The 12,141-nt window shown below is 36.3% G+C and overlaps 1 protein-coding gene across 1 annotated transcript in view; it reads right to left on the bottom strand.

The window, feature by feature from the left end:
* Positions 1 to 12,141, bottom strand: part of SMCHD1 (structural maintenance of chromosomes flexible hinge domain containing 1) — a 141,609-nt gene that overhangs the window by 119,572 nt on the left and 9,896 nt on the right. Inside the window, exons 2-5 of the mRNA XM_017526068.2 lie at positions 10,550 to 10,625; positions 9,752 to 9,913; positions 3,811 to 3,893; positions 3,044 to 3,174 (exon numbers count right to left, since the gene is read on the bottom strand). Of these exons, the coding sequence (XP_017381557.1) occupies positions 3,044 to 3,174; positions 3,811 to 3,893; positions 9,752 to 9,913; positions 10,550 to 10,625 (452 nt within the window). The remainder of the gene's footprint in view (positions 1 to 3,043; positions 3,175 to 3,810; positions 3,894 to 9,751; positions 9,914 to 10,549; positions 10,626 to 12,141) is intronic.

Genomic DNA, 12,141 nt, shown 5'->3' with positions numbered 1-12,141 from the left:
TATTTTCTGTAAAACTTCAACTTTTCTATATGTTTTTAAATGGTCATAATAAAATACTAAAGGAAGAAAACAGTGCTGAGAAAACACTCAGATCCCAGTTGAGGACCATTCTACAAGAAAACTAGCCTAAGCACTACAAAAAAATGAAAATATTATGAAAAACACAAAAGGTAGGGAAACTATAATAAAGAAGACCAGACATGACAAGAGAAAAAAAAAAAATCTAATGAAAATCTTATGTTAGATATTATTGCATTAATGATAAACTTTTTAGATGTGATAATGATTTTTAGTTATTTATGAGAATCTACTTGTCCTCAGAATACACCTGCTACAGTATTTAGGAGTGAAATGTCACAAGCTGACAGCAGTGTACTTTCAAGTGATTCAGAAAAACAAAGTGTGTGTTTGCAAGCGTGTAGACAAATAAATGTGACAAAATGTTAACAACCAATAAATCTAGGTGAAGGATATATGGGTGCTAGTTCTTTCATCTTGTCCATTGGCTTGAAATTTTTCAAAATAAAAAGGGTGAGGTTAGGGAGTAGTACCCAGGTAAATGAGAGTTATGAATAATATTACCAAACTGAAATTCTTACATCTCCCTCTACTCTCCCCTTTATCTACAGTGCTACAATCATTATAGCATCCTTTCTGTCCTTCAAACACAAGACTCACAATTTCAGAGTCTTTGCTTTGCTGGTGCTTCTTCTACTTGAAACACACTGCTTTCTTTTGATTATTCAAGCCTCAACTCAAATATAATCTCAAAGAGGCTCTCATCTCCAACCACCTTATCTAGAGGAGATGTGCATCAGCCCTATTACTCTACTTTTTTTTTTTCCTAGCAATCCATTCCTTCAACATTACTCTACATTTTATTCATAGTAATAATAACTGAAATGCTTCTACATGTAATTTTTTGTATTTCTGTTTCTCTCTCTAATACATTGTGAGCTACAGGTCAAGACTGTTAGTTGTTTAGTACTTTTAGCCTGTTCTTTCCTTTCTTCCACAGCCTGTCTTCTATGGCATTCATCCTTGTATCCAGAAAAAACAAATGGAAGGAATAAGCATCTGAGCACAAGCTAGAGGCTGAAGGAGTGCATCTGATCTTGATAAAAATTAGAGTGGGTCAAGGAACTGACACTGGACCCAAAGACAGTATGAGTACCTAACATCTAGAATTAACAACTGATTGTTTACTGACACCAAACCTATAAAGCTAAGACTAAAAGAGCACAAAAAGATTTTTGCCAGAATTACAGTTTCCCTAATATTTGGTTAAGTTTAAAAGTTGGTGTTGTTCTAAGAACCAGAGAAAAATCAGTCAATGTCCCATGAATCCAGTTAAGATTTTCATTTCTTCCTACTTTTCTAGTTGATATAACTGATGTGTTTCTGATCATTTTGCCTTATCTACCATCTGTTCTACCTTCCCTTCCACCTAATACTTCTGTCATATGCTAAATCCTATCCTCACATTATTAAAGACAGTGGTCTTTGCCTTCTCTCCGGCTTTTTATAAATCCTTTAAGTGCCACATATTCATGAAAATAGTGAAATACAATGGCTGTGGAGAAGTAAGTCTAGGCCAGGTGCAGTGGCTCATGCCTGTAATCCTAGCACTTTGGGAGGCTGAGGCAGGCCGACCAACCTGAGGTCAGGAGTTCAAGACTAGACTGGTCAACATGGTGAAACCTAGTCTCTACTAAAAATACAAAAAATAGCTGGATGTGGTGGCAGGCGCCTGTAGTCCCAGCTACTTGGGAGGCTGAGGCAAGAAAATCATTTGAACCCAGGAGGCAGCAATTGCAGTGAGCCGAGTGTGTGCCACTGCACTGCGCTCTAGCCTGGGCAACAGAGTGAGACTCTGTCTCAAAAAACAAAAACAAAAACAAAAACAAAACAAAAAAAACGTCTGAGGTTAGGAATGAGAAGTAATAACTAAAATGACAGCTTCCATAGCTTATATTTATCGGCTATTTACAATATGCCAGACTCTGTCCTAAGGATTTTACATGTACTAACTTAGTTGTTACAAAACCTTATGGGATACTATCCCCATTTTATGGATATATAAGCTGGGGCACAGAGAAGTAATGTAAGTTGACCAATGTCACACAATTAGTAAGTGGCAAGGCTAGAATCCAAACCAGGCCAAATGATACAAGAGTCTTTGTTCTTCATACTACATTATCTCTTACAATGGCACTATTAAGTCTTTAATAATATGATGAAAATTCTAAGGGTGCTGAAATTTTAGAAGCAAGACGGCCAATGTGCTAACTATATTAACACATTGAGATTGATCCTTAAATGTGGGTGACTTTTCTTGACACAGTAAAGAACAAAACAGGTTATGAACACACACCAACTATTTAATAAGAATGCCAAGTGACTCTTCCCAAGTATGCTGTTGGAAGTACAGCAACATAGCTTAAAATATCAAAAGACTTCTGGGTCAATGCTCTACTTTACTAGAGCTCCACTAAGATCCCAAAGATCTAAATCTTTTTATGGCTGATGGCTTTTAGCATATTTTGTTTTCCCAGTGACATCCTCATTCAAGATATTTTCTACGAGCACATTCTGATACATAACTCCACTAGATTCTGCTCCTGAATGTTTTGCAAAAAGAGCTCTGAAAGTAGAGCAATAGTGAGCTTTACAGAACCACATGCAGTTTTAGACATTTTGCAAATGGTATGAAGTGATTTCTAAAGCCTATTTTAAAACCATTCTATTGCTATAGAGGCTACACAGAGAAAAAAGGGGAAAAGCTCTAAGGTACTCAACATATCAACTCTTACATACCTCAGGAAATGCAAAATGAGCTGTTTAATGGAAAGACACAATATTATGTAGTTCTGACTATTTCTGAGAATCAATCATAAAAATTCTATAACATAAAAACCTAAATAAATATGTAGATAACAGTAAAAACACCAATGTATCATATGCATCTAAAAGTATACTCAGTTTTTTTAACCTTATTAAAATACATAGCTACCCACAAAAAAAAAAAGTAAGGTTTTCTAACCTTTCAAAGTCACCTTGCCTTGTAAATTTTGATAACCTATACACGGCCCAGTTGTTAAGCTGTTTAGAGGTCATTCCTCTTCCATTATCTATCACTGCAACAGCAGGTTTTCCTTGTGTTTCATCAAAAAGCTATGAAACAAAATAAGTTCAAAAAGACAGGAAAAGTCAAATCAATATTTGAAACATAAAAAGGTAAATATGAAAAAAAGATCCAATGGGTTCATTTATACATTACTGATGGAAGTGTAAATGAATACAATTTTCTGAAGCAGTGTGTATCAAAAAGCCTCAGAATTCTTCACGTCCTTTAGCCTAGAAATTCCATTTCTCAGAATTTAACTTAAGGAAATATTCAGAGACATGTATGAAGATATATAAGAATGTTCATCATTCCAGCATTCCTTCCAGTGGCAAAAACACAGAAAAAAATCTAAATATTTGACAACAGAACGCAAACTACCCAATTTATAATATAGTCAATAAACCACTGCAACAATGGAATATTACACTGCAGAACATTCATGATACGACACATGTCAACAATGTACTGTTAAGGGAAAGTAGATTACAAAAAACCAAATGTACACATACATGTACACATATATGCATAGAAAAAAAATCATAAAAAATTTTAACAATGGATGAAGAGACATCTGATAATTATTTCTACTTTTAGTTTTATCTTTATTTTCTAATTTCTCCAATAAACTTTTACTATTCTTACAAAAGGAAAAGTTAAATTGCTTTACAGTATTATTTCCTTACCAATTTGATCTGTATTCTTCTGACACCAGTGTTACGAGAAGTAGCAGACAATGAATTGTCAATTAATTCTGCAAGAGCAAATGCTGCAAGAGATGAAGAAAACATCACTTAACTTTTCCCTCCCACATACTTTATATAAAAGTTCAAAGAAGAAGAAACTCTCAAGTACCTTAAAGCCAAAGAGCTAGAATTAAAGTATTATCCTGATCCTAATGATCTAACACATAATAAAGGCATCATCACCAATCACCACCAGCATCAAAAAAGCAGTCATCAATCAGTACTTGTTTGGCACTATACAGCATGAGTCAGCCAGCCATGATTCCTGGCTTCAAGGAGTTTATAATCTAAAGACAGACATACAGACATTAAAAGACAAACAGAAGACCATAACCATAAAATCAATAGTCTGCGGTATGTAATTACATCATGCAAAAGTCCAAGTAAGCACATTTAGAAATATGAGGGCAAATATAAATAAGTATCTCTCTCTTTTTCTTTAATTTCCAATATTGCAAGATAAGTATCTCCTGAAAGCTAATTTGGATATAGAATTCTTATGACTAACAAATTTTTCAAGTGAGAGAATATATCTGCTCAACTGACACAGAACTGCTATTGATTCACTACCACACGACCAACTTGACATTCAATCTATCACTAGCTCAACATTAACTAAATATTCTACTTTCTTCAAGATCACTATTCACACTATTTCCTGCTTTTATTCCCTTAGTTAAAAAGAAAGGGAACATATCAAATTTACGTATCTTAATTCTGCAGAAGCTTAACCCAACGAAAGCTTTAATTAATCCAAAGTAGCACTCCAGGCTGGACGTAGTGGCTCATGCCTGTAATCCCAATACTTTGGGAGGCCAAGGAGGGCTGATCACCTGAGGTCAGAAGTTTGAGACCAGCCTCACCAACACGGCAAAATCCCATCTCTACCAAAAATACAAAAGGTAACTGAGTGAGGTGGCGAGTGCCTATAATCCCAGCTACTAGGAAGGCTGAGGCAGGAGAATCACTTGAACCTGGAAGGCAGAGGTTGCAGTGAGCTGAGATCATGCCACTACACTCCAGCATGGGTGACAGAATGAGACATCATCTCAAAAAACAAAACAAACAAACAAAAAAGTAGCCCTCCAGCAAGCACTTCTATTCATCCTAAATACTCCAAGGATAGCTATGTTATAAACTAAGTGCAAAGAAGTTACCACAAATCAGATTATGTACAAGGGTCTGGCTAAAGATGATAACTCCAGAAGATGAAGAAGGGACACTGTAGAAAATGGCAGGAAAAGAAACTTAAAGAGAAATTTGGAAGAAAGAAATAAGTAGAATTTAGAACCTGATTAGATGAAAAAGAAGAGGGGAAAAAGAAATTCAAGATGCATTTGAGTCTCTGCCTCTAGAAGACTGGATAAATGGTAATATTTCCCACAAAGAGGAAATTTAGAAGGGAGGAAAGAAAAATTTGGTTTAGCACTGATGCCATACCACCACATTAAGTTCAATGAGCAGAGGTGTTCCAAAGAAAGCTGAAGGAGATACTGTGCTTAATTGAGACTAAAGACAGTTAGAGATAAAGACTTTGGTTCATTAGATAGGTACAATAGATAAGGCTTGGATCAGTTTACTAAAAGCATAAAAAGATCAATATGACTTGAAGAAATGTCCACCAGAGTTAAAAAGAACCAGAAGTAGGGAAACAGACGTAGGGAAAGACCCAGGAATGTACTTTAAAGTCACAGAAATCAAACCAAGAATGTGAACACTGAGGTTCTCTGCTTATCCATATAATGACGGTATGAATGAAAACTGATATGGTTTTTATATGTTTTCATAATGATGGTGGAATGAAAACTAATCAATCTGAAATAGTTAAACTACATTAAAAGACTTCAAAATGAATACTTTTGTTGACTCTACAATTACACATTTACCAATTTATACTCAGGAAAAGAATTAAAGATTCACTCAATTTTTTTTTTTTTTTTTGAGATGCAGTCTTGCTTTGTCGCCCAGGCTGGAGGGGCGGTGGCATGATCTTGGCTCACTGCAACCTCTGCCTCCCAGGTTCAAGCAATTCTCCTGCCTCTCAGCCTCTTGAGTAGCTGGGATTACAGGCGCCCTCCTCCACACCCGGCCAATTTTGTATTTTTAGTAGAGACAGTGTTTCACCATGTTGGCCAGGATAGTCTCGAACTTCTCACCTCAAGTGATCTGCCTGCCTCAGCCTTCCAAAGTGCTGGAATTACAGGTGTCAGCCACTGCGCCCAGCCAGATTCACTCAATTTTAAAATATTTAAGCACCTACTATGTGCCAAGCATTGTTCTAGGAATGGAACAAAGCAGATGAAGGTTCTGTTCTTATGGATTCAACATTCTAATGGAGGAATGTGGGAAAGAAAATATAATCATAATAAATAAATAAATAAATTCTACAGCATGTTAGAAGATGGTATGTACAATGGAGAAAAAAGAGAAATGAAATAAACTGACAGTAAAAACACAGAGGGAATACAGTTGCAATTAAATAGAGTTAGAGTTGTTGAGAAGACAACAGATAACCAAGACTTGGATGAACTGAGGGAGTAAGTCCAGGGCTAACTGGAGGAACAGCATTCCAAGCAGAGGGCCCTAAGCTGAGAATATGGATGGCACTGGAGGGGAGTGAAAAAGCCAGAAAGGTAGTAGAAACAAAGTCAGAGAGATGCAAAGCAGAGCTACTAAGGCCCTGCAGGTAGCTGTAAGGACTTTGGCTTTTACTCTTAGTAAAATGGGGAGCCATGAGTGCCTTCAGCAGAAGAGTGACACAATCTGACTTCTCAAACCTTTTACGGGCAAGGATGAAAAGAGAGATACCAGTTAACTACCAGTTAGTGTAATCCAGGCGATATGATGGTACCTCAGACCAGGCCGTAGCGATAGCAGGGGTAAGAAATGGTCATTTTAAGATAAACATTGAGAATAGGACCCAAAGGATTTTCTGTTGGATTAAATACGAGGTATGAGACACACAAGTATCAATTTGATTTTTGGCCTGTGCAGTTGGAAGGACACAGGGATAATCAATTCAGATGGGGAAAGCTATGTGTGATATAAAATTCAGTGAGCAGATGATGGTTCCCACTTTAGATATCCTGGAGGAGATGCCACATAGGAAGCTGGATGTATAAAACTGGAATTCAAGAGATAAACCTGGCACCATTTTCAATATTTAACTAAAAGCCATTTCTTACCTCCTCTTTGTGAGAGTCACTTCCATAATGATGTTATTTAGAACCATGAGATAGGACCTGATCACCAAGTGAGAAAGTAAGATACAAGATAAAGGGCAAGGACTAAGCCCTGAGGCACTTCAACATTAAGAAGATGGGGAGAGAAGAAACGGCAGGCAGTGAGGTAAGAAGAAAATCAAGGTGCTTATAATCCTGGAGCTTTGGGAGGCCAAGGCGGAGGATAATTTGAGACCAGCAATTTGAGACCAGCCTGGGCAACATAGAGAGATTCCATCTCTACAAAGAAAATTTTATTTCTATTTTTAATTGCATTTTAGGTTTTGGGGTACATGTGAAGAACATGTAAGATTGTTACACAGGTATACACATGTATTTTTAATTTTTCTCACTCTGTTGCCCAGGCTGAAGTTCAGTGGCACAGTCATAGCTCACTGCAGCCTCAAATTCCTTGGCTTAAGCAATCCCCTGCCTCTGCCTCCCAAGTAGCTAAGCAAGGAAGGCACCACAACGTCCAAATAATTTACGTATTTCTTTGTAAAGATGAGGTCTCATTATATCTCATTATATCTGAAGTCCTGGTTTCAAGTGATCTTCCAACCTCAGCCTCTCAAAGTGCTGGGATTACAGGCATGAGGCACTGCATTCAGCTACAGAATTTTTTTTTTTTTTAATTACCTGGGCATGTTGGTATGCACCTGTAGTCCTAGTCATTTAGGAGACTGAGGTAGGAGGATTGCTTAAGCTCATGAGTTTGAAGCTACAGTGTGCTGTGGTCACACCATTGCAAAAAGGAAGAAAATCAAGAATATGGACTTTCAAAAGCCAAATGAAAAATGTATGTCAAAAAGGAAGAAGTGACAAAAAAAACTCTAATAACATTTCAAGAAAAATGAGAACTGAAAATTAAAAACTGATCACTGGATTTGGTTGTTGGTGACCATAAAAGAGTGGGTACAGTAGAGTGGTAGGCGAAAATGCCTGGTCAGAGTGAGTAGGAAAGAATGGGAGGAAAATAAGTACTGCTGACAGTGAATGCAGTCAACTCTTTGGAGGACTTTTGCTATAAACAGGAACAAAAAATTAGGCAGTAGCTAGTGAAGGGCTGAAGACTGTAGTGTTTTTAAGACTGGAGACCTTTTTTTGTACAAAAAGAACAATGTAGGAGGTAATAAATGTACTAGTTATATATTCAAGCTCTGAAGTCACTCTGCTAAAGTTTAAATGCTGGCTCAACTATTCACTAGTAGGGTGGCCTTGGTCAAGCTACCTAAAATCTCTTAGCCCCAGTTAATTCTGCAAAACAGGATATTTACCTACCACACAGGATTAAGAAGTAAACGAGACAATACTCATTAAGTACTTGGCACAATGCCTGGTACCCTAGCCAACAGTAATAATAGTAGTGGAAGTGTTATGTTAAGAAAGCACACAAAGATTTAGTCACAAGAACATTCAGGGTCATTTGTAACCATAACAAAATTAAAACAACCTAAATGTCTAATGGAAGAACATTGTTTAGGACAGGCACAGTGGCTTGTGCCTGTAATCCCAGTACTTTGGGAGGCAAGGAAGGCAGATCACTTGAGGTCAGGAGTTTGAGACCGGCATGGTCAACATGATTTTTAGTAGAAACCCTATCTCTACTAAAAATGCAAAAATCAGCCAGGTGTGGTGGTGCATGCCTGTAATCCCAGCTACTTGGGAGGCTGAAGCAGGAGAATTGCTGGAACTCGGGAGGCAGAGGTTGCAGTGAGCCAAGATCGCAACATTGCACTCCAGCCTGAGCAAGAGAGAGAGACTCTGTCTCAAAAAAACAAACAAACAAACAAAAAGAATACTATTGAAATAAATTGTTACCTAAATACTATCAAAATATATACAGTAAGACATATATATTAAAAGATGTTCACTTTACTTTTAAACAAAATGTAGGTTAAAGAAGTATGCAGCATATAAAACCATTAAAAACAAATAATATGAAAAGGTCTGAAATGATAAACACCAAAGTGTTAGTGGTGGTGATGTCTGGGTAGTAGAGATATTCTTTATGTTCTTTTTGCTTATCTATGTTTTCTAATTTCCTGCAAACAAGAATACACATATGAGAAAAAAAAATAATTCTAATACAAAAGCTTCCAATGAACATGTAAGTAGTATTAGACACCTTGGCAGGTCCAGAAAGAGAGGATTCAGTAAAACGATCGATTTGTAAAGATCACTAGCAAACAGTCCAGAGACAGGACAGAAACTAGCAAGTAGTAAAGGTAGAAGGAAATGATAAAGACATGGAAATAAGAACACAAACTACTTACTTATGCAATCTAGCTCTATGTATTGGCATAGCAAAAGAAGTATTTTCTTAATTGGGAAAGGTCTATAGGAGACCAGGAAGAATAAATCAGGAGAAGAGAGTATAAAGGAGATGGAAAGCTGTATAGGTACAAGACACCTTATGAGTTGAAAAGGAATGAGTTCTACTAGTAGGTTAGCTTTAAAAGAGTTTCTTTTCATTAAAGATGACATAGGTAGAAGAAGACATAATAATACTGTGATGAATTTGAGTTAAGAAAGAAAATGAGTGGCCAGTCTTCTAATAAAGTATAAGATAATTAATAAAAAGTGAAGGAATGGGACACCTGATCAGGGGATAAAGGCAGGTAATAGTTTATCAAAATTAGTATGAATGAGATACTTACGCAAAGGATTTTGCCCTTCACTTGCATAATATTCATACATGCCACTTTTAACCAGTGTGTCATAGTGAGGTAAGAAGTCAATTCGTTCTTTTGTAGCTGTCAGTAGTAACTGATTGACTGACTGCAGCAGGTATAAGGTGACTCCATCTTTAACAGTTTCATCTGTAATCAAGAGTGAAAATCATAAGTGCTAGGTCAGCATCAGAAACTCAATGAACTTATAATTGTGAATATACAAATTCTATCTATGAAATTATCTTTAACTATGGTAAGGAAAACCCCCAATCATCTACCTGTAAATTAAGTCATGTTAAGGATATTAATGAAACAAGTACAAATACTTCCATTTATTTCAAACATTCAATTCTTAGTAAGTTAAACTATCACAGGAAATCAGACAGGGATCTAAAATAGAGTGGTGTCAACATGAATGGAGAATGGCTAAATTCAAATGGAATCAGGCATGAAAAACCAGCTGGTATTGGAAACTAATTAGGTTAAAAAAAAAAGATAATGGAATAATCCAAGCTGTTTAGGAAAATTACCTTCAGAAGATTTGTGCTAGGCAGAATCATCTTCTGTAGCCATAACTGATATCAACTATCTTTCCGTAATCAAGCTTGAAAAATATAACCTCTGTGCAAACTATGTACATACAGCCAGTTTCCTTCCCCATCCCAACAAGTTAGCAAAAATCAGCAACAGATTTAGATGCATATCTAATAAAAGTTATTGCTATATCATGTACCAGATTGTATTAAATATAAAAGCATGAACTTAGTAATATTGTTTACCTACCAAAATTATCACAGGTAATTTCTTTCCTACTTGTTGTTGTAATAACAAATTTTTCTTCAGGTGAAATGCCAAGTGTCTATCCAAAATAAGAAATAAAATCACTTATTACACAAAGGAAATAAATGTATTATTCAAATATATAAAAATATGAAAATATTGATAGTACATAATTCTGTAACAATTACTACACTTATCTAGGAATATAAAACTCGGTATATTTAAATTTTGCCTTTGCATAATTAATACAGCATAAATCTATATAAATTATTTATTTAACAAGGTCGTTTTTTTCTGCTACTATAAGCCACCTGGGAACACTTGTGATTAGAGGGAACATTTTGAAAGTGTTTTAACATCAGTAGGACCCACCCAGACAAAAGACATAGTATTTCATACCAATGTGCAAGTTATCAATTTATTTGGAACAAAGCTTTAACATAACGCTTATGTTCGTATAGACTAGATATTTAAGTATGCAAAAACAAAACAGAAAAACAGAAGTTAGCATTTTATAACACGAAGGGAAGAACAGCCATGCTGTACAAGACATATAGGTCCATTCAAAATAATAACTTTAAAAACTAAAGCAAATTATAAATTAGAAGGAAATTGGCTGGGTGCAGTGGCACACTCCTGTATTCCCAGCACTTTGGGAGGCTGAGGAGGGGGAAATCACGAGGTCAGGAGTTTAAGACCAGCCTAACCAATATGATGAAGCCCCATCTCTACTAGAAATACAAAAATAAGCATGGTGGCGTGCACCTGTAATCTCAGCTACTCAGGAGGCTGCAACAGAAGAATGGCTTGAACCCAGGAGGTGGAGGCTGCAGTGAGCCGAGGTTGCTGTGAGCCAAGATCGCACTACTGCACTCCAGCCTGGGCAACGGAAGGAGACTCCGTCTCAGGAAAAAAAAAAAAAAATAGAGGAAAATTGCAACAAGAAACAAAAGGTTGGCATCCTTAATAGACAAAAAGCCTTCATTAATCAAGACAAGGATCAACAAAGAGAAAAAGTAAAAACACAAAAAAATGAAAATGAGAAAATACAAATGACCAAGGAACACATGAATTGTAAAATATCAATCAAAAAATGAGAATTAGAAAAGTGGTTAACATTTTCATTGACATTAAAATTAAAAGATACATGCTCTGTCTAAAATAAAACAAGGGGAAAAATACAGCAATGTACAAACAGAGAAAAGGCTTCTGTTTCAAGTAGTAACAGACTAGTCTAGATAAACATTCTTACTGAAAACAACTAAAAAATCTAGACTAGTCGTACTTAAATCTTCAATAATGATATTAATAAAAACCCTATTGCTCACCACTGAAATGAGCTAGGGAACAAACTTCTCACTCTGAACCCTGACAAGTTAAAGGCAAAGAACAAATTATTTACACTGTTTTTCTTGTAACAATGGTATTTCAGGGTAACCAAACAGCTCTAGCTGATGAGACAAAGTTGTTCTTTAAAGAATTCCAGCTAGGCTGGGCGCGGTGGCTCACGCCTGTAATCCCAGCACTTTGGGAGGCCGAGACGGGTGGATCACGAGGTCAAGAGATCGAGACCATCCTGGTCAACATGGTGAAAC

This window comes from Cebus imitator, unplaced genomic scaffold (assembly GCF_001604975.1).
Source record: "Cebus imitator isolate Cc_AM_T3 unplaced genomic scaffold, Cebus_imitator-1.0 Scaffold41, whole genome shotgun sequence".
Classification (NCBI taxonomy): domain Eukaryota; kingdom Metazoa; phylum Chordata; class Mammalia; order Primates; family Cebidae; genus Cebus; species Cebus imitator.
The sequence above is the reverse complement of the archived record's forward strand: the minus strand, read 5'-3'. Positions and strand labels throughout refer to the sequence as shown.